Below are 23,895 nucleotides of genomic sequence, written 5' to 3'. Positions count from 1 at the left end.
CGAACCCGAAACCTTGGGCATAGAAGGCCAGCGCTATACCAACTCGCCAACCAGGTCGACTTAAAGTTTAATGGCAACGCTATAATATACAGTTTGGGCACATACAACTAGAAGAATGATGAAACATTTAGGTCAATCATATATTATACTAATGAATATACCTTTGCAATTAGAAAATAAGCCATTTTAACACCAGCAACAAACGCATTATTATATATTAAAATACTGCTCAAAATATTATAGGGAGGATGCATCTTGAATACTTTGTTAAGAGGTCAACTTTTCAGATAATATGATTATACAGGGGTATCGGAGCGTAGGTGGGCCCCCTTTGTTAGCTGTACTACCTCCCCTCTCCAGGAAGCTTCCTAGCTTGAGTTATCTGTACTTTACGATTTTTTCCTTCCTAAAATAATTTTTGGATACAGAGGAAATAATATGAATTTCCACACAATACTCGCAACATAATCTACATTATAAGCTTCCTGCGACCTGAAAGCAACTGTCATTAACATTAGTAGCGAGTAGAGACCACTGCGGTCGCAATCAGAAGTTCGTGAACTTGTACCAAGTTGACTTTGGCTTTATCTGTAACTCATTGAGTCAGCAAGGTTATACAATTACATATTTACCAATCTCAGACGGAACATTTTCTTTAAATGAACCGTGACGTCCTGGTCGAGCTTGCCAGATTGATACAACTTCCAGAACGTTACGTAACAGAACAAACACATTAGTGTTAACTGGAATTGAAATATAAACGTTGCCACAGTGTCTGACGTTTCTGTATAAAAGAACCACGTAACATTCAGAAACTTTACTTGGCAAGAAGACTGTTGCTAAGTGAAGAGGAAACTCGAGAACGATTTTAAAACACAGCCATGTGGGGAGGTAAGTTTTATTATTATTATTATTATTATTATTATTATTATTATTATTATTACACGTCCACACCTGTGGAGTAACGGTCAGCGCGCCTGGCTGCGAAACCAGGTGGCCTGGTTCGAATCCCGATCGGGGCAAGTTACCTGGTTGAGGTTTTTTCCGGGTTTTCCCCTCAACCCAATACGAGCAAATGCTGGGTAACTTTCGGTGCTGGACCCCGGACTCATTTCACCGGCATTATCACCTTCATATCTTTCATAGCCTAGATGTTGATACAGCGTCGTAAAATAACCCAATAAAATAAAAAATTATTATTTCGTTATCTTTCCCAAGAAAAACTGCAAACATGGCATTTCCACGGTAACAAAGAGGAAGGTAGAAAATAGGAAAGATTGGAGAAAGCTGGGTTTGTAGTGAAAGATCTGCCCTTGGGCAGAACACTAAATGAAAAATATTACATACTTGGACAAATTATTAGCAAAGTAACGATTTTTATTATGGTATAATTTTACAAATTGTGACTTTTCAATTTAGACTACAGTTGACATTTTTACATATTTCTTATTAATAATCATAAAAATGTCAACAGTAGACTAGTCTAAATTGAAAAATCAAATTTTGTAAAAAAAATATGTCACAGAAATAGTAAATTTTGTTAATAATTTGTCCATGTCTATATTACGCAGCATTTAAGCTTATGGAAAATCTGGGATGCTGAGTTTACAATTCTGATTTTAAGAAAGTATTTTCCAGTTAGTAACCTGGTGTTTTTTAAATAAATTTTTCAACTTGTGAAATTCTGTAAGAAGTGCAAGAAATTTTTCCGTATACACCGGTATACCATACTAACACTTTTTTTTGCATAAGAATTTCATACCGTAATTTTCTGTTAATCGAAAAGGTAGGCCTATACTCACATTCTCATATATAATAATAATAATAATAATAATAATAATAATAATAATAATAATAATAATAATAATAATAAAGTGCAAATATTAAATTGTCAATTAGATTGTGCAAAGTTAGTCACTGAAATCTCCCGATTTCCACATATTAAGATATGGTATCTATCACATGTCTTGTCACACACACAGTTGTCGCCTGGTTCGTGAAAAGAGTGATTTCTGCATATCTTCAGGTGGATCCGTGGACCGCCAGCGATGTCACGAACTGGCGGAGCTTCTGGTTCATGCCTGTCCAGATCCGGTTTATCATGGCCTCCGTTGTGTAGAATTCCTCCCAGATGTCTTCCCCTTTCCTTATCCTCTCGTCTAGTGCCTTCTTCCAGCTGGGAGTGGAGGGCAGATCGAGCTTCGATCCGAATATACTCGTTTTAAATTATATATTATTATCTTCTTATACAGCGTTTCGACAGCCGTAGCGTTGCCACTCTCAATTTCCCTCCTTTCCGGATCATGTTTTCATACTGCTACAGGACACGCCTGTAGCCATTACCACTCGCTTTTGAACTTTGTGTAGAGGAATTTCATTTCCTTGAGAAGCTTCTTTGGATGTAAACTCCAATACATCGTTTATACTTCTATGGTTTCACTATGAAGCTTCTTCCCGCTTAATTTTGAAATTACAGCTGGAGCCATTTCCTTAACTACAATTGCAAATTACGAACACTTAAACTTTATATACACAATTTTAATACATACACACTTAGGCCTATAAATGCATCCACTGGATATTTATAAAACTTCCGTAAAGTAACACAAAGAGATTCACTACAAGCACCTATCAACGAGCGAACGACTGGCAAATGTTTTGCAAGTGGACTTCACGTCTGACCAGGAGCCGGTACCTCTCTTTTAAATCTCAACGGTCTCAAAGCTTTCAGATCTTTCGCGCGAGCTGTAATTATGTATCGTATATATTGGATTGTGTGTGTGCTGCGTTTATGTAAGGAAAAATGTCACACGTAGTAATTATGATGTGCGCTTATATTTCCAGAGAAGTGTCTGCTACTCGCACTACTGGGTTCGATGTTCATCGCACCTAGTCATGGTGCCATCACAGAGGAGCTGAGCTCCGCAACCAATAACTTCACATTAGATTTTTTAAGGGTAAGTAAGACAGTAAGTTGCCATCGTTTGTACAATGAATTAGAAAATACCGTGGGTCTTTAATGTTCACCGATCCTTTAAAAGAGATCCTGAGGCAAATATAAAGCTTTCTTACTCGAACTTACAACATGCGCGCAGTTGTAAAAGCTTGTATAACTATGAATTTATTTCGACCTGGATTCCAAATAGATTTGTATCTCCAGTGCAACGTCATTTGAAGAGGAAAGAAATGAACTGGAAGCATTACGGTTATTACATAATTGTCTCACAATTTCACCCGCTGGCAGTGTCATATCCAAAAATAGAAAATTAGATTGTATGATTTATGAAACTGATTGACTGATTCATGACAATGATTGATAGAATTAATTGATTGATTGACAATACTTAGGCCTACTGTCTGATTTATGAAACTGACTGATGCAATTAATTGACTGATTAATAGTATGATCATCTGATTGACGGTATTAATTAATTGATTGATAATACTTAGGCCTAATGTATGATTTATGAAATTGATTGAATGATTCATGACACTGATTGATAGAATTAATTGAGTGCTTAATAGTATGACCACCTGATTGACGGTATTAATTGACTGATTGATAATGCTTATGCCTACTGTATAATTTATGAAACTGATTGACTGATAGATGATACTGATTGGTAATATTGATTGACTGATTAATAGTATGACTACCTGATTGACGGTACAAATTGATTGATTGATAATACTTATGCATATTGTATGATTTATGAAACTAACTGACTGAGTGATGGTACTGATTGACTGATTTATGATATTGATTGGTAGTATCAATCGACTGATTAATAGTATGACCACCTGATTGACGGTACTAAGTGATTGATAATACTTATGCCTATTGTATGATTTATGAAACTGATTGATTGAGTGATGGTAATGATTGGCTGATTCATGATACTGATTGACTGACTAATACTATTGTCACCTGATTGACGGTACTAATTGACTGGTAATACTAATGCCTTTCTTTTTTATAATTTATGAAACTGATTGACTGATTCATGATACTGATTGATAGTAGACATATCCATTGTTTGATTATTACTGTGATAACCCAATTGACAGTAATTAATGATAATACGTCAACTGTGGGGGCGCACAGTAACGTCGCGGTTAAGACGTAACTCTGCAAGCGGGTTCGATTCCCGATGGGATCATGGATTTTTCCATTGATCTAATCCTTCTAGCCGCACTATGGCCCTGGGATCTACTCAGCCTCTAACAGAAATAAATACCAGGGGCATTTTCTTGGGGGTAAAGGCGGCGGGCACGTAGGACTGACATCCCTACTGCCGACTGTCTGTAAAGGTGGTAGCCTTAACCTCTCGCCACCCTTTTGGGCCGATTTGACCTTCCAAGGGGTTGACTTTACTTCTTTTTTTTTACATATGCTGTATGATTTATGAAACTGACTGACTGATTGATGATGCTGATTGATTTATGATACTGATCGACAGTATTGATTGACTGAATGATGGTACTAATTGATAGATTGAATATTCTTCTAGTTGTAACTATCTAGTGTTGATTAAAATGTTCGCAATTGAGACCAAAACGAACAAAAAGGACCTACATTATGATATTAATAATAACAGTAGTAATAATAGTGTGTTGCCTAATTTCACACAGGCCTCATTCAATTCTGCAAGCAGACAGAATAACGCCATCTTGTCACCATTGAGTTTATACACTGTCCTCGCCATGGTTCAGCAAGGTGCAGGAGGAACCACACAGAATGAACTGAACCAGGTGCTACATGCACAATCCACATCAACGAAAGAAGGCTTCAAAAGCCTCATCCAAGACCTTAAAGTAAGTTTGTAATGAATTTCTACAATTACATTTAAAATTACCTATTGAGTGTGAAAAACCTTCATAACATGCATGTCTTCATCAGAAATACAGAGTGGTTCTTACATAGCGTTCTCTAGGAAACGGCCTTTTACTATTACAGATCGAACGCGAATGCCTAGGAAATGATGTGTACATATCCCTCAGCTCGAGCTTGTAAAGTTTTTGTGTTTAGTGTGAACAGATAACACAGGCTGAGGAGATGTCAAGATTAGAGGATTAGTATACAGCTGACTTCCATTCAGTGGAGTTCAGTTTAGTTTGCAGCAATGCAATACACATTATAATAGCGCAACTTTATTTACGATAGCCTCCTATATTACAAAAAAAAAATCATACAAAAAGTCTTCCATCATTTCTAGCAGTCGTATAGCCTAAGGTAAATAAATATATTACCGCTCTCACTAATAAACCATGTATAATTTTATACTAGACTTATGCAGAGTTGGGTCAGAAAATGTTACTAATAAACCATGCATAAGCAATGGATGTATAAGCAGTGTGTAACTACATGAGAATTGCTTTGCTGTAGGTATAACCTACACGAAACTCCCTGTTTAAGCGTTGAATACAGAGAAAAAAAAATTGTCTCCTCTGTAACAGCTGTTCGTATCGATTGTCATTTTATGAAGACAGTCACCTTGTGACCACAGAGCAACAAATTGAAGAACACAGAATAATTAGAATAATATTGCTGTAGCTGTACTCTTCGATAAAAAATATAGCGTGGTAATCGATCGGGCCTAGTTGTACTATCGATACATAGCGTGGCACACTAGTGCACACTATCGGATGCAATATACAATCTCTGTTATTCTGTTAGCTTTCGTAATAAAATAATGACGAAACTATTACGTAGCTCTGTAAAGGTAAGCGTTCACTACATCGTATCGCACTCGTACGAATCGCACGCAACGGATATTTTAAGTGCAGTGCGTTCACTGTAACGGTTCTACCTCATCGTCTCATCAGATTCTCTATCAGCTGTTTAAAACATATGACGTACGATATTGACATTGCTGACAACAGAGGAGTTTTGAGGTTGGGTCTATTACTCATGAGTGTTAGCGAATAAGAATTTGTAATTGTTTCATGATTCTTAATTGAAGAGGACGAAACGAAAGTGATATTGATAACATAATATAATATGTAAGAAAAGACTTGATTACTGTAATGGGAATACCTCAAATTATAATAATTCTTCGCAGTTTTCTACAAGCAAAATAAGCTTTCCGTCTGCCATTTTGGCGCGACACTGAATATGGCACAACATAATATTAACAGTTGATCAATTAAAACTGATTTATTGAAGAAGGCCATGATAGCACGCATCGAAAAGGTTGCTCATCCGAAAAACGTGGACGGATTTACCGAGAGCCGATGCGTGCGATACGATGTAGTGAACGCGGTTACATAACAATTACAGCTAAGATTGTCTTTTTCCGATCCGAGCGATTCGAACGATGAGTGCGATGCGATGTAGTGAACGCTTACCTTAACAGTTGTATTGTTATATTATACGACGTATGCAGTGATTTATAAGTCAGGAATTTACCTACGGTTTACAAACAAGCTATTCACTGTATAAGTATAAATCAGTTGAACGTTTGTGTAAGAGTTTTTATTAGTAAGTTCGTACATCTGTAATGTAATTAATGTATAAATCGCGAAATTTTATTGCTGACTGCTGACGCCCTGAATCATTGCTAGGCGAGTTGTTGTTGCCACTTTAGAAACGGGGCTTTACTAGGCAAAACCTGTTTCCAGACGTACACCAAGTACAAACTAGAGTAAAGTCACAAATAATGTTTACGATTTCATGTAAAATGAAGTACAAACTCACAGCAATTAGCAGATATTGACATTTAAATTATATACATACTGTAGTTCAAAGGTTTCGATTGAAACTTTTTTTCTACAATAAATGATCTTAGAGAGACTATCCGAGACAGTTCATCACTAAAAATGCTCTTCCATTTATAGAGATCGCGTCCAACTGTAGAGTTGCAATTCGCAAACAAACTGTTCCTAAAGTCCGGACTCAATATCCTACCCGATTTCAAGAACGTAAGTGTGGAGGACTTCCAGTCTGACATCGAAGCTGTGGACTTCTCCCAGGCTGAAGCGGCAGCTCAGACCATCAACTCGTGGGTGTCAGAGAACACACATCAGAGGATACGGGACCTTATCACAAGTGGTAAGTTTATATGATTATTGTAGTCTAATTACTAATCGTCATTTACTTCCATTTTCGACTACGTGGCTTTCATGGGTTACCAGATGGCAAGATAATAATGGAGTAATTTTGGAGTACGATGGTGAAGGAAACCGAAGTCATCGGGAAAGTCTGCGTTTTACAGCTTTGTTGACCATAAATCTTATGGGTATCTACTCAGAATCGATTCCAGGCCTTATTTGCTATGTGACCGTTAGCTGAGATACGGTTGACAAAGGAATCTTTTAAACCATAACATTATAACCCCCTTAATATGTGGTGGCGAACCATAGCCAGTAAGCATGATACAGAACTAAATATACAAGTATATACGCATGGAGAGCGTTACACTTTGTGATGAGGGTACTAAGAAAAGGTTCTGATAAATCCAAAGAGATTGCATATAAATCACTAGTACGTCCAGTAATGGAATATGGTGCTGCATGTTGGGATCCTTACAGATTAGAACATATTAAGACACTGGAAAAGATTAAAAAACGGGCTCTTAAGTGTTGTCGGAAAAATTCACCATTAAAATGGGACACACTCACGGACAGGAGAACGCGAATTCGATTATGCGCACTGTTCAAAACATACAGAGGTGAGCCTGCCTGGAGAGAAATAAAAAATAGGTTGCAGCCGCCAAATTACACTTCAAGGAACGACCACTCATATAAACTGAGGGAAAGAAGGCAGAGGACGGACACTGGAAAGTTTTCTTTCCTCAATCGTACTATCAGGGACTGGAATGCTTTACCTGCAGACTTACTAAAGGCTTTACCAACAACCAAAAATGTATTTAAAAATAGGTTTAAGGACGTTACTAATAGACGGTAATTATACACAGTATTTAAAGGGTGTAAATGATATGTTGTAATTGAAGTGTTGTATCAGTGAAGAATTATGTTGTGTCAGTGAAGTGTGTTGTATCAGTGAAGAAGTATGTCGTGTCAGTGAAGTGTGCTGTGTAAGTGAAACATGTTCCTGTCAGTAAAGCTTTATAGTTTATAGTGGCAGTGCAAAGTATTTGAACAGTGAAATGTTTTTGAAGTGTTAGTGAAATCAGGATAGAATCAGTGAAATGTGTCGTAGTTCCATTGTAGTGAGTGAGTTGACAGCGAAATGAGTGTAATTTGAAAGGTACTTGTGCAGATATGAACATATCATACTCGTGGGTTTTAGTTCGATCTTAGTTTTAAGATACAAACTAGATTTATTTCAAATGTTATTTTGAGTGATCGTTTCATTTAATTTAGTATATTCCCTGTTGTTGTTGTTATTATTATTATTATTATTATTAATTATTGTTAGTATTAATTATTAGTATTATTATTAATTGTATTTTTAATTAATAAGTTTATTATTGTCATTATTGAGTGTAATTAGTTACCACTGCCACCGGGTATATACCCACTGCAGTGTGAATAAATACATACATATGAATATGAATAATCTCCTTAATTGTAAATTAACTGTTAATTTTATTTTAGTATTTTTGTCTATATTATATTCATATTTCTATTCCTGGTGGTGTGGAAGAAAATGTCTGTAGGCCATCACTCTGGCACGACAAAACAAGCAAGCCAAGCCAAGCCAAGAAAATAAATAAATACATAAATAAATAAATAAATAAATAAATAAATAAATAAATAGACAAATAAATAAATAGACAAATAATTAGATAAATAACCAACCAAACAAATAGACAAAATAAATGAATAAATAAACAAACAAACAAGCAAATAGATAAATAGATAGATAAATACATAATTAAATACATAGATAAATAAATAAATATACAAATAATTATATAAACAAACTGAACTAAATAAATAAATAGATGTCAGTTAAGTAAGTAAAAGCAAGCAGATAGATAGATAGATAGATAGATAGATAGATAGATAGATAGATAGATAGATAGATAGATAGATAGATAGATAGATAGATAGATAGATAGATAGATAGACAGACAGACAGATAGATAAAATTCGTCGTTCTTGGTCGAGTTGGAACCTTTCATCGTCTATAGTTTTGACAGGTATTGTAACAATTTTGCCACAGGTGACGACATCTTGGCGGTGGGGTGTTGGTATTTATTTTATTACTGCTTCTGTTGCTAATTGTTTAACCTTCTCCGCGTTGTGCAGATAAGATAACTCCGAGCACCGCACTGCTGCTCCTGAACGCTGTATTCTTTTCTGGGAAATGGGACACTCCGTTCAGCGAAGGGGCTACAGTTCAACAAGAATTTGTTACGCTTGGAGGTGAAACCAAGAACGCACCTACAATGCACTATTCTCGGAAGATCCTGAGGGCGGGCCACTGTTCATGTGTCAACGCTAAGTTCGTACATCTTCCCTTTGAGGTAAGTCCTGTGCAAAGTAACATACAACTTGAACAGGGCGTCCCGAATCTCGCTTACACGGGCCCACATAGTGTGATTCCTGGATGAAAATGGTGACGAAAATGTTCATGAAAGAAATGTATTTAGTAATTTGTTTTGTTTATCATTAATTAATTAATTAATTCTTTCATTAATTAGTTAACTCACTCACTCACTCACTCACTCACTCACTCACTCACTCACTCACTCACTCACTCACTCACTCACTCACTCACTCACTCACTCACTCACCCACTCACTCCATAATTTGTTTGGTTTATCACTAATTCATTTTCATTAATTGGTTCAATCACTAACTCATTCATTATTCCAGTCTTCTTTAGTTTATTAATTTGTCAGGCCATTTATAAATTTTAATATTAATTCATCCATTCATCCATCCACCCATCCATTCATCTACCCATCCATCCATCCATCCCTGCATCCATCCATGCATCCAGCCATGCATTCATCCATCCATCCACCCATCCGTCCATCCGTCCATCCATCCATCCATCCATGTTAAAATGTTATGTTTTATTTAACGACGCTCGCAACTGCAGAGGTTATATCAGCGTCGCCGGATGTGCCGGAATTTTGTCCCGCAGGAGTTATTTTACATGCCAGTAAATCTACTGACATGAGCCTTTCGTATTTAAGCACATTTAAATGCCATCGACCTGGCCCGGGATCGAACCCGCAACACTCGCCAACCAGGTCAACTCCATCCATCCATCCATCCATCCGTCCATCCATCCATCCATCCATCCCTGCATCCATCCATCCCTGCATCCATCCATCCATACATTTATTCAACCATCCATCCATCCACCCATGCATCCATTCACCCATCCATCCATCCATCCATTCATCCGTCCGTTCATTCATTCATTCATTCATTCATTCATTCATTCATTCATTCATTCATTCATTCATTCATTCATTCATCCCTCCATCAACCCATCCATCCATCCATGCACGCATCCATCCATCCACTCATCCGTCCATCCATCCATCCCTGCATCCATCCATACATTTATTCAACTATCCATCCATCCACCCATGGATCCATTCACCCATCCATCCATCCATCCATCCATCCATCCATCCATCCATCCATACATCCATCCATCCATCCATCCATCCATCCACCCAGCCATCCATACGTTCATCCGTCCGTCCGTCCGTCCATTCATTCATTCATTCATTCATTCATTCATTCATCCCTCCATCAACCCATCCATCCATCCATGCATGCATCCATCCATCCATCCATCCATCCACTCATCCGTCCATTCGCCCATCCATCTATCCGTCCATTTATTTGTTCACTTATTCATTCGTTAGCTTGCTCTTTTATTAATCGGAATAATGATTTATTCTTTATTTCTAAATACCTACTTATTTTTATTAGCCCAATATTTCAATCTATTGTACACTTCAAATTTCCAGCTAAGAACTGTTACAGCTTGATTATCTTCTTTAATTATACCTACGTACACGTCTACAATTATTGGTCAGAATTTAAGCACATTCTGGAACATTGTATCTGGGTAAACACTACAAAAATCTGCATGGTAATTTTACGTGTATATTCTTCACAGAGTTACTGTATTTTAATGTTTGTAGGGCTCTGAATTCTCCATGCTGCTGGTAGTTCCTGATGAACGAGATGGATTGAACAATGTTGTGAATAACCTGCCAGGCGAAAAGCTTTCTTCATTCATAAAACTCAGTGATCGCAGATATGTGAAGCTTGAACTACCAAAATTCAAGTTTGAAACTACGTCCGAACTTAAGGACACACTGCAAGTGGTGAGTTCGCTCAGTTACTACTTTGTAACAGATCTATCAAAGCACAGAGTTTATTCAGTGTAATGAAATATGACGAAGACGATGAGGATGATATAGTTAAGAATGAGGATAATGAAGAGTAACAAATATGTAATATAAAAATACTGAATGAGAAACTACAATTATTAATTTTCCCATTAAACTCGATAATAAAATTTATTAATTATACATCTTGATTACACAACTTTTAACACTGTATCACTTTGGAATATGTATGATAAGAACTTTCTTGTGTTAAATTTTAACGTACCTTGTTAACATGTTTCGACCTATTTTCGGTCATCTTCGGAACTGGTCGTTGTTGGTCTTGACGCCTCTTGTTTCCTATGTGGATGCGTTCATAGTGTAGAGTCAAAGAGTGTATGTGTTTTGAAATTGAGTTGTTTGTTGAGAATATCGTTGGGTGTGTTTTCGTGTGTCTGTATATTTCATATTGTTCTAGTGTGTTGAGTTTCTGGCTTTTTGGTTGGATGTGCAGTATTTCCATGTCTGTGTTGATGTCTCTGTAGGTGTGGTTGGCATTTGTGATGTGTTCTGCATATGTGGAGGTGTTTTGTAATTTTGTTATGGCTGTGATGTGTTCTTTGTAACGTGTTTGAAATGATCTGCCTGTCTGTCCTATGTAGAAGTTGTTGCAGGTGTTACATTTGAGTTTGTATACGCCTATGTGGTTGTATTTGTTTGTTTGTGTTGTTTGTGTGTTGAGATGTTTTTGTAGAACGTTATTTGTTCTGTATGCGATGTTGTAGTTTAATTTCTTGAATGAGGTTGCAATTTTATGTGTGTTTTTGTTTTCGTATGTTAGTGTGATGTATTTTTTGTGTTCTTGTGTTTATGTTGTATTCTTCTGTTTTTTGTCGTTTTGTTTTGTCTTACGTATTATGTTGTCTATTATGTTAGGGTTGTATCCGTTTTCTTGTGCTATGTATTTGATTGTGTTTAGTTCTTCGTTGTAATCTTGTTGGTTCATTGGTATGTTGAGTAGTCTGTGTACCATTGTTCGGAATGCAGCTTGTTTGTGTTGTGTGGGGTGGTTGGATGTGTTGTGTATGTGTGTTGTTGTTGTTGTTATTGGTTTTCTGTATACTTTGAATGTGTGCTTGTTGTCTACTTTTGTTATTGTGATGTCTAGAAAATTTATTAATCATTAAATCACCTAGTTGTAAGCTGTAAAGACAGAATTATCGGCTTGCCATTGAAGAGAATAAAAATTAGTGTGCTTTGGAGTAAATATAAAGTTATATGTCAATAAAACCAAAGACCATTTGCACAAATGCTATGAGAAAGCAAAATGATTTAATGAACAGCTCATTATTTGATTGATACTTAGTGACGTTATTAAAACCATAATATTTCAATTTTCCAGATGGGACTGCATGATATTTTTACGGATTCTGCGAACTTGAATGGTATTTCCGGAGGCTCGCTCAAAGTAACAGACGCTCGTCAAAAGGCAGAGATTGAAGTGGATGAACACGGAGCTAAGGCTTCTGCTGCCACTGGTAAGTGATCTTCAAGGGTAAAGAAATAATCATTTACTGCATTCAAAGATTTCCTATTTAGTAGACCCCATATGCATTACTTTTACATTGAGAACATTTATTCACATGAAGATAAGTTCCTCTTCTTGGCAAACCAACACAATACACAGGGTGTCCGGGAAAGACATGACGAAAAAGAAGTAATTGTATATCTGAAACTGTTACAGTTATTACCTCAATGTTTTCACAGTTAGAAAGAGAAACTCAATAAGTTTTGTTACCTAGCAGCATGTCATACGCGTGCGCATACCATTGCGCTAGGATAAAACGAGAAAAAGCTCGTTCTGCGCAGCGCATATAGACAGCCTTGCTGTCAGAGCTGGAAATGAAAGTTGTGCGTGTACCAAGTGAACAGCCGAACAATGTTTACCATAGTAGAAAAAGCTGAATGCGTTTTATAACTGGCTGAATTTCGGTCAGTCAAGCGTGTACAAGGTCGTTTCCAAACGGACAAGAGCTCACAGTAACAGGTAACATATACCTGGATATGCTGCGAAATTACGCTGTCCCACGACTTCCACCAGAAACCGTGTTCCAACAAGATACAGGCCCCCACACTATGCCAACCGTGTGCGCGCTTTCCTCGATGACACGTTTCCTGACCGTTGAATTGGAAGAGGCGGACCTACACCATGGCCATCACGGTCGCCGGACATGACCCCACTGGATTTCTTTCTGTGGGGTTTGTGAAGGACGTGAGTTACGTGGCCGAATCTACGAAGCAATAGGCCTAGTCACACCAGAGATGCTTTCGTATGTGTGGTAGGAGGTTGAATATCGCCTGGACATAGTCCTGGTCACAAATGGTGCTCATATAGAGGTACATTAAAACGTATTGTGTTTGCCTTTGTAAGTGTGAAAACATCACGACAATAAATGCAATAATTTCAGAGATATAGTTATTTATTTTTCGTCAGGTCTTTCTCGGACACTCTGTATTTAATTTTGTCCTGGGCGTTAAAAGTCAGTGAAAGTTACCTAAAAACCTTTCATTCAGGGTCTAGGTTGATTTAAGTGCCATAAATCTGTGAGTAGGGACGAAAAATGTACTCTTATATATATATATATATATATATATATATATATATATATATATATATAGGCCTAATGTATTTTCATCTCTCTTGGATATCCACTGTCTTCCTACATACTTGTACGCAAGAATTGCGAATAAAACATACATTATAAATAGAGTTTTGCATCCACTAATAAATAATAATTACTTTTCTTTTACTTCCTTTACAGCTATAGGAATATCGTTTGCTTCAGCTCTCATTATTCCGAGCGAAGAGCTTCTAGAAATCAAGGCAGATCACCCGTTCCTCTTCTTCATCGTGGATAATACTAACAAGGTTCCTCTCTTCAGTGGCTGGGTTGGACAACCGTAATTTCAACATAATATACAATCCAATTCTTCACGTTGCAATTTCATGATGATTCTAGCCAGTGTTCTAAGACGAATTTGTAACCTTCAACATACTGTATTCTCTCATTTTGTAAAACAATACTGGTTGCTGCAAACTACTATGTAATTAAGTAAACTTAAAGAAATAAATTCATTACAACTAATTGTCGCTTTCAATTTCATATACACGTACAGTAATATTTTGATTTCAATTACAATTTTTACTCCTCTTTTTTCAATTACAGTGCATATTTTATTATTAAACAGTTCAGTGCAATTGTTACAATAATTATATTATTATAATGTAATTTGTTTTAAAATAAAATTTGTGATCAGTAACGTCAGTAATTTACAGTGTTATTATTCAATACCGCATTTTCTCGAATATCCCGCGCCCTCGAATAAACCGCGCACCCCACTTTTGAAAGATAAAATAAAATGAACAAAAGTAGTCTCCTCACGACAAAGTGAGAAAAATTAAACACAAATACAGTTCAGTTAACAATAAATAAATAAATGTTATCCTGGACCAGTGGCAAGCGCATAGCAAGCCTGTCAGTTATCTTGCCTCATCGGCAGTTTTTTTCCTTGTTAGGAGGGAGGGAAAATCCCACGCAATACGACCTGAGGCCTATTGTACACCCCCGATATGGGATGAGTTGCGTGCCCACCGATCCTCTACGCGCACCGACCTAACCGCTTAACCCCCTTAACGACCGGTCCCTACAGCCAACAGAGTCCATGTACCACTCATGCTTCGGCAATCCCCCCAAGGCTCCCTTAACGGTCCGAGACGGAAGTCCTCCCCCGAGAAGGTCTGCCCCGGGTTCCGTTGCAGAAGCTATTCATCAACACTTGAACACAATCCACGTAGGCCGGTCGAGAGAGCCAGCAGCTTCGGAGGGCCTCCTGTAGAGCGATTTGAAAATCAGAAGAAGTAACGGGATAATGAATGAAAGGATTGTAGGGGAGGAAAGGAAATGACGCAGATGAGTGGGGTTCCAATCGCCTGATAAAGTTACCTGATATTCATCCATAGGAGTGAGGGAAAAACCCCGAAAAAACCTCACCCAGGCAACTCGTCCCGACCGGGGATTGAACCAGGGCCCGCTGGGTTCGGAGTTAGACTCGCTAACCCCTCAATCATCGGCAGTTTAGATAATATCCTGCAACATTAATAACACGCCACGACTTTCATGTTCCTCCGCATCTTTGATAATATCAGGTTTTTTCGCTGCAAGTAAAGGATCGCAATCTCAGACCTTTAGTGGTACTCATTTTCAGAACTGAAAATATAAGACGCACAAACTGTACACTTTAACTTGATTTTGATACATGTACTGCTAATCCAAATACCATTTAACAACGTTGACAATTGAAATATTAGCGCGGGAAGATAACGGCTTGCGCTACAATCTTTGGAGTTACGCGAGAGAAAATCGGGCAATGTTACCAACTTAATTTCGAATAAACCGCGCACCCGTATTTTTTACTGGTATAATTCGGAAAAAAAGTACGCGGGGTATTCTAAAAAATACGGTAATTAATTTCTATCATTATTAGAATGCGTTTGGCAGACAAATAACTTCCTACTGTAACCAAATCTATTTCGTGACATGCGAGGATAAGAAACGCAAACGAGGTATGTATACTATGAGGATCAATGATTCAGCTGCTGCTACGGCAACTTTGTCAGTGACTCACATGTCGTTATATTTATATCGTGTAGCTGAATCTGCTAATCCTTCCCAATATCTCTGTCCCCGCGGTAACCTTATAAAGAATGTAAAAAAACAGTCACTATGATCAGAGGCAAACAAATGTGGAATTTCTTCTTCATCAGAAGGGGCGTAGACATCTACTAATACACTTATATTCAAATGGCTCATTGTACGCCTCATAAACTAGAAATCAACGTAGGAGACAACAGTGGGTGACCAGATTCAGGATGCTACTACGTTTCGTTTCGTGTTTTTCGAGGTATAGCTGTCTGATACGGCTTAAGCCTGGATCCTCTGTGAGGCCTCTAGTGTTCCGCAACCTTTTTTTTTACTCACGGCACACCTTAGACAGGCCTAGAGTCAACACGGCACACCAAAATGTTAATTCCCTCAAAAATATATGATGTGACTCTTAACATAATTACGTAATGTAATTAAATTTATTATTATTATTATTATTATTATTATTATTATTATTATTATTATTATTATTATAAAACAGAAATCGACTCTTGCAAATTTTATTAACAATTCATGAACTTTAATTCAGTGAGGAAAGTACACATTTCTATTACCAATATTAAAGTAAATAACTCTATTCATACTTTCAACGTGATACTTGAACCTGCTTAGCTGCACAGATGTGGTTGCTCCGCGGCGGAATTGTTGACAGTGCAAGTCTAATTTCTTCATCGATGGATTTGAGTCTCTCCCTCTTTGATGTTTTAATTTCCGTTAAAGTCGAGAAGCCCAGTTTACACATATATGCGGTTGAAAATGGCAATAACATATTAACTTTTACTACTTCGTGCATCACAATTTTCAGAGGAGATGGAAAAGACTTAGCAACAATGGCTACGCGGTGAATGAAACAATGGTCGCTCCGTATGTTAGGATTTACTTCACGTATTATCGCCGCGGTCTCATGGTTAACGTGCCGGCATCATACATAACGTGCGGTGTGCTTTTAAAACATAATTTTGCCGACCGATTGTTGCTCTGTAGGTTTCACTCTAAGCGTCACGTTGTCACGTCTACTTCCTCGATAAGAATAAGCACTAGTTTGTTATATTGTTAAAATTATTATTATTATTATTATTATTATTATTATTATTATTATTATTATTATTTCATATACGAGCACGTTGACATTATTAACTCTTAATAATAATTCTTTAATAATAATTTTAATCACATACCTTAATGTTCGTCCTCAGCACAAGACATTGCAACCTCGGTTTTAGTCCACGTGGATTAGACAAGTAGGTGTCATTTAATAATGGAAGCAGCTTATTGGTTGCAATATTGAAATTGAGGCGAGTGATTGGAACGGCTACATAATAAATTGAAAACAATAAAGGTTGACGCTCACTGGCACGAACCGACCGGAACGGAACGAACCGGAAATATTCTGCGAGAGACGTATGCTTGTATTTTAAACGGCAAACGCTCACTTGTCCGAACGGAAGCAACCGGCTGCCGGTCCTGACGGACAGGGTTCTCGCGACACGACCCTAGCGGAATTTCCGATGACGATCGGCTGCTTTCGTATGTCTTCGCTGGTCTTCGGAGAAAAGTGTGTTGGCTGTTCTCAGTACTTTCCCACTCAACATGTGCTGGTGCGTTGTCCAGACAGATTATTCTTAAAATGGGTGATGAAAAGTTAATTTTAACAGTGCTAATCGCGCTTCTGTGCTGATTGGCCTTCGAAATGTGATGTTTCCCTTCATTATTTGAGATGCTAATAACAGATGAAATTTTAAACATTTTTCTTCGCTCATACGAAAGTACTAAAAAAACCATTACTCGATCTTTACACAAATGTGGGCAAAGATGGTTAAATTAATCAAAACACTTTTTTATATTGTTATGACTAGAGCCCGGATTGTATGTAATTACATATTCCGTTCCTACATATGTAGCTCTAAGGAAAGCTAAAAGTCCGCGAATCGTATTAAATTTAAATTTAAATTTAAATATACAGAATAAAGAATATAATTACAAACAAACAAGACAAATAGAAATAAAATAATACCATCAATATAAAAAGGAGATACAGTAGTATTAACAAAATTTGAGACCGAATGAGCAGCGCTCGTGTTCGATCGCAGTTAAGATATAATATTAATAGGCCTGTAAGAGAATATAAAATAAAATAGGAAATAAAATTAAAATTACAGTTACAGAAATTATATAATACAATATTAATATAAGAGAAATACAGAAAAAATAATAAAAATAGATAAGTAAAATAAAATAGGAACTAAAATTTAAATTATAGCGGCAATGGAATTATATAATATAATATTAACACTAGAGAAGAATAATATCGCACGTGAAAAGTAGGACAATATTTATGTATATATATATATATATATATATATATATTTCAAAATTATAGAATACAAATATAATATAGGTTGATTAATTCATACACATAGGCTATAAATTTATTTAATCAAATTCAAGATATTAACACGTTTCTAATTTTCTTGTTATATGTTAGTGGGTTACATGTTAGAAGTTCTGGGTGTAATTTAGTTAAAGCATTGTACAACCGAGGGCCAAAATTAATGCTATGCTTTAGACCAGCAGATGTGAGACATTTAGGTTCTATTAATGTTGAATTAATATTTCGTCTTGTGTCATAATTATGTGTCTGTAATACAAACTTATTACGATTTTTATGATAAAATTTTAACAGCGTATGCTTATAAATTTGTTCAATATTAAATACATTAAATTCAGAATAAATTAATTTAGTTGGATAATCGAAACGTTTCTTCAAACAAATTTTAATTATTCGTTTTTGTAGTAAATTTAACGAACTAAGATTAATGTTTGTACTTCCACCCCAAACAATTATACCATATTGAATGGTAGACTGAATAATGGCCAAATAAACATTTCGTAGAATTCTAATGGGTAAGTAGCATCGAAGATTAACGAAAGGGATCATTATTTCGAAGTTTTAAATGTTTTTACATATTTTGGTGCATAATAAATATTTCGGCATATATTATATATTTTAAAATATTTTGAAGGATATTGCATATTTTGAAAGAATATATACATTTTTTCACTAATTTTCTCTCTACGTAATGATTAAGTTATTTTTAAAATTGTTTATAAAGCTTATCCCTTCGTCTCTAGTGCATAAATATAATTTGATAATTGAAAATAATAACGTATTCTGTCAAAAAATGGACATCTCTTTGCAATGCTAATAGTTTGTATCCCTTGAGAAGTAACGGTAAAGTAGGTACAAATACCAATGCGAATGGTAGTAGTGAAGGAAAGAATGAATCAGTTGCTCTAAAAGAAAACAATAGTTTTTTATGTTTTTTTTTTAAGAAACTTATTTTGACATCAGGTAATATAATAGCAAGCCTACTGCCATTCGCATCCAAGTTAAAAGACTGGATTTCAATTGACGATTCCTTTACTAAAATGGTAAAATCGTGCAGTCCAAAGTGTGTGACAAACGCATTGGGTGCTCCATGAAGTCACAATTAGAATAGCATTTAAAAATTGAACTTCATGTGAGAAATAAAAAACGTGCTCCGTCGAAAAGAAAAAGTTCTTCTTACACAAGTGGTGCTGAAACATTCGTCTTCTACAAGTGAATTTAATAAAAATTTGTGCATGGCAATGGTTGCTGCAAACATATACAGTGGTATAAACTTGGAGTTCCAAAGTTCCAAGCATTCCTACGCAAATACTGCAACTTCAATATTTCTCATGAATCAACACTCCGGAAAAAATATTTGAACTCCTGCTACACTGATACAATGGAAACGATTAGAGATGGACTTGATGATTCCTACGTATGGGTTGCCGTTGACGAGACGATCAATAACCGTAGAAAATATGTAAAAATATTCAATTATTAATTGCGCCTCCAAACAATGAGGTTCAATCACATGTGCACCTGTAATTTTTTATTAGTGTGAACAAATACATCTAATAAAGCTTAGATTTTAAATTACCAACTTTTTTTTATTTATTACATATTTATCTACATACTTTTTTAGCTTCATATTTATGTAGTCTACATAGTTCTCATTTTCACATTACATAAAATTCGGGCTCTAGTTATGGACCCATATTTTCTTTTTTCTTTTCTTTTTTCCTTCCTCATCAGCTAAAGACTTAGTAAAATAAAATAATCTTCGGAACTACTATCCCACTCCATGTTTAAAACAGACTACCTGTCGACTGTACCGGAATATTCCGAGCAGTGAGCGTCAGAGCTTCCGCGGAAGACGGACTGCTGTAGATTTCCGTTCCGGTCGGTTCGTGCCAGTGAGCGTCAACCTTAATGCAATTAAATTTCAAAGACCTGTCGAATGGTAAAGTAGCCTCGTTTAATTATTAGGCAGCGGCATTCCTTTTAAGATTTGTAGGTCTTTATTGCATGCACCGATAATAAAATGAAAATGCGACGTTGTCACGTCTTGTTTGTTGCTGCTATATATTAATATAACATGAAACAAGACACTCTGCTAAAATTTGCAACTCTGGTTTATATATACACTCCGCGTGAAGTATTGGAGCGGCCTTCAAAAGACTTGACGACAATGGACAGCGCGACATAATTAAAATTATTGAAACTACAAAGCTTCCGTCCTCTTTGACACCGCTAGCCTACTAATTGAACGTGGCTACTTTATGCACGAGGCCGCTCAAAGACCTGCCGAATGTTAACTATGAGAGCGCGGCGATAATACTTAGCCACGAATCCTTTCATAGAAGCGGCTCCATCTGTAAAACACTGAAGCAATCCTCCCATGTTAATTCATTACGGACCACATTAATTCACCGGTTGCTCGCTCGGGCACCTCTTTTCTCAAAAAGAAAAAATGAAATTACATCCCCATGAATGTATCCTATCGAATGTAGGAAAGAAGTTGTGCGTGACCGCTAATATCGGTGGAGTCGTCGATCTGAAGTGGGAACTTTTGACTGCTCTTCATTTTCTCCTTCATAATGTCTTCGGTGTCACTGGCCATGTCACTAACTCGGCGGCTAATTGTGTCAGAAGAGAGGGGAATTTAATTTTAATCAATTTTATTAATTTCTTACAATAATAAGTAAAAGTTCGCGTCACACCTTTCACCTTGTAGAGGCACACCGGTTGCGGAACAATGCTCTAGATCAGCGTTTCTCAAACTTTTCTTTCTACGGAACCCTTTTAAAGCTAAAATAGAACTGTGGAACCCAGCGGAATTTTAATTATATATATATATATATATATATATATATATATATATTAAATTACCAAATGTATTTTTACCACTAACGTTACACATTTTTACTGATGTCACATATTATACATATTTAAAAATTATAAATAATATTTGCTGTTATTACAAAGATTAGTAATCCTGGCTTAGTTTTACTACTAACATTAAACATATTTTTTGTCAGTAAATATATAACAAGTATAAATGAATTTAAGTCCACTTGCATTGTTAACACTGTTTTGAAATTCACACTAAAATTCAGGTACTTAATTTTTTTTTCAGAAAAAACCACCTATTTGAAATAGATCAGAGGGACGAGTGTTTTTGTTGTTTACGCCTGCATATTTCTTTAATACCGGGTTTAATGTTGGAAAGCTAAAGTATCATGTCCGGTTCTGCATCCAGTCTGTTTCGGTATTTAGTTTTGATAGACGCATACGCTGAAAACCCAGTTTCACATACTGTAGGTAAGTACTTACAATAGGAAGTAGAATAATTGTGATAGCTTTCTTTGATAAAACTGGGCACTCTTTTCTCAGGCTGTGCCAAAAATCCACCACAGGGAGATTCTTAAACCGAGGTTACAGGGATGAATCAGACGTCACTTTCAGTAATGCTTCATATCCTTCAGAAGCGAGGGAAGAAGGTTTTTTCTTAGATATCAAATGGATTTTTGACTCACAAGTTTCGAGAATTGTTTTCACTTTCCTGTTCTGGGAAATACTACTCTACAGTGTGGCGCATATTCTCCAAATGCTTTACAGATTCTTCATTGATTTCATCAAGCTCTCGGAGACTTTCTCCGTTCTCCTCATGGAAATCTTACAAAGCAGGGTAGCTCTCAAATTTACGGCCGGCTAGACTTCTCATCCAAAGCTGCAATTTTTCTTGAAAGCTCTGATTTTATTTTCTGCATTGAATATATTAGCACAAAAATTCTGCTAAATAGGCAAATCTCAAGAGCCAGTGATTGTCACTCAAACGATCGTCCAACTCGAAATGGTGATCAATGAAGAAAACCATCACCTCAGCCTTAAGTTCGAAGAGTCTACTTAAAGTTTTTCCACGAGAAACTTATCTCACTTCTGTATAGAGAAGCAGAGATTTATGAAGGCTTCCCATGTCGTACAAATTATTTTGAAGAGTCTTGAATTTAGTTTTCTGGACTTGATACAATTAACGATTTTTACTGCTTCATTAAGAACATTTTTGAGGGACACTGGAATTGCTTGACTGTGCAAAATACAAGGACTGATTTTGCAATTTTTTGCAACTGACTTTTTGCACGATACTTCAACTGTTTTCCCAACCATTGCCATTGCACCATCCGTGCAGACATGAACACAATTGTCCCAGGGTATATGATTTTCTTTAAAGTATTCACTAACAAGTCTGAAAATTTCAGATCCTGTTGCATTAGCTGGCAGCGGTTTACGTATTATAGTCCCGTCGCTCTAATTTCCGGTAGCCAATCGCGTTGCAGGTCGGCTACATTTAAACGTGTGCGTCTTGTGATTCGCTGATTCATTTCTTAAGGCTCGATAAATACTTAATATAATCGCCTGCCATTTTAGCTCTTTCGTTGGCGTTCGCAGAAAGCACACGAAGACGTTATTTGCCGCTCAATTATTTGCTGAATTACATTGCGTTTGATTTATTATCATAGGAGCTACGACATGATAATGTTTAACGGTGTGGCAAATAGATTCCTCGTATGGTAGCTCGGCAACGTAAGAACAAAAATGGTGAACGATACTAACTACCTAGACTTTATAGAGCCTTCACTTTCTAAGACGTAAGCAAAGGGGCGGAGTCACGCCGGAAATAACAGCGTCGGGACTATAGCATATCTTCTTCAATAGCACCTTCATAATGTTAACAGACAAACACTAGTACAACTGCCAGATCTGCTACATCACTTGACTCGTCTCTCTAGTGCAAATTGACATGATCTCAGCCGACGGTTTAATTCTTCCTTGACGTAAGCTGCCATATCTTGAATGCAATGAGCCACTGTGTCATTTGAAAGCGGCACGGAAGATAATTGTTTAGCCTCCTTCTCATTGAGCATGCACTTAACCATGTCAATCTCGCAGGGTTTTATTAATTTTTCGGCTATTTTGTGGGACTTATCTGCCTGAGCCACTCTGTAGCTTACAAGGAAAGATGCCTTTGTTGCTTTTTCATTTGTACTATAAGACGACTGCGCTAAGAATTTTGTGAATTTAGTAACTCACGACGTTTTCTATCAAAGAAATCAATATTCTTGTCATGAAACTGAGTAAGATTTGTTTCAAAATGGCGACATAATTTTGAAGGTGTCATCGAATTATCAGGTAAAATTCTGCCACATATTACACACTGAGGGCAATTTTTATCATCCATGAAGTCCAAGGCTAAGTAACTCTCATTATGTTTACGTTTTTTAATTACAGGTTCATGTTATGTTTTTGACATTGGCTCCTTCACATTTTCAGGTGACGAGAAGCTATTTTGTAAACCTTGTGTTTCCATTTCGCCTTCTTCAGACCCACATACTTGTTTAGGTATAGCTGAAGTTATAGTGGCACACTTGGATGTTGATTGTTTTAATGATCCTGTTTTAAGCCACCGATCCATGATTCAGTGTCACTCTGTATTAAAAAAAAGTAGAGTTAGGATCGGTGTCACTCTGTA

The 23,895-nt window shown here is 36.6% G+C and overlaps 1 protein-coding gene across 1 annotated transcript; it reads left to right on the top strand.

The window, feature by feature from the left end:
- Positions 1 to 286: 286 nt before the first annotated feature.
- Positions 287 to 14,600, top strand: LOC138696160 (antichymotrypsin-2-like). Its single transcript, XM_069820740.1, has 8 exons — positions 287 to 891; positions 2,845 to 2,957; positions 4,633 to 4,815; positions 6,838 to 7,051; positions 9,217 to 9,434; positions 11,082 to 11,267; positions 12,673 to 12,808; positions 14,093 to 14,600. The coding sequence occupies exons 1-8, from the start codon at positions 882 to 884 to the stop codon at positions 14,233 to 14,235; spliced, it is 1,203 nt and encodes a 400-aa protein (XP_069676841.1). The 5' UTR covers positions 287 to 881; the 3' UTR covers positions 14,236 to 14,600.
- The last annotated feature ends 9,295 nt before the right edge of the window (positions 14,601 to 23,895 follow it).

This window comes from Periplaneta americana, chromosome 1 (assembly GCF_040183065.1).
Source record: "Periplaneta americana isolate PAMFEO1 chromosome 1, P.americana_PAMFEO1_priV1, whole genome shotgun sequence".
Lineage (NCBI taxonomy): Eukaryota > Metazoa > Arthropoda > Insecta > Blattodea > Blattidae > Periplaneta > Periplaneta americana.
The sequence above is the reverse complement of the archived record's forward strand: the minus strand, read 5'-3'. Positions and strand labels throughout refer to the sequence as shown.

What these genes read in the sequence shown, in the direction of transcription:
- LOC138696160 (XM_069820740.1), top strand. An exon ending in TCACATTAGATTTTTTAAGG is followed by an intron (nt 2,958 to 4,632) that starts GTAAGTAAGACA and finishes AATTTCACACAG; the next exon opens with GCCTCATTCAATTCTGCAAG. An exon ending in GCCTCATCCAAGACCTTAAA is followed by an intron (nt 4,816 to 6,837) that starts GTAAGTTTGTAA and finishes TTCCATTTATAG; the next exon opens with AGATCGCGTCCAACTGTAGA.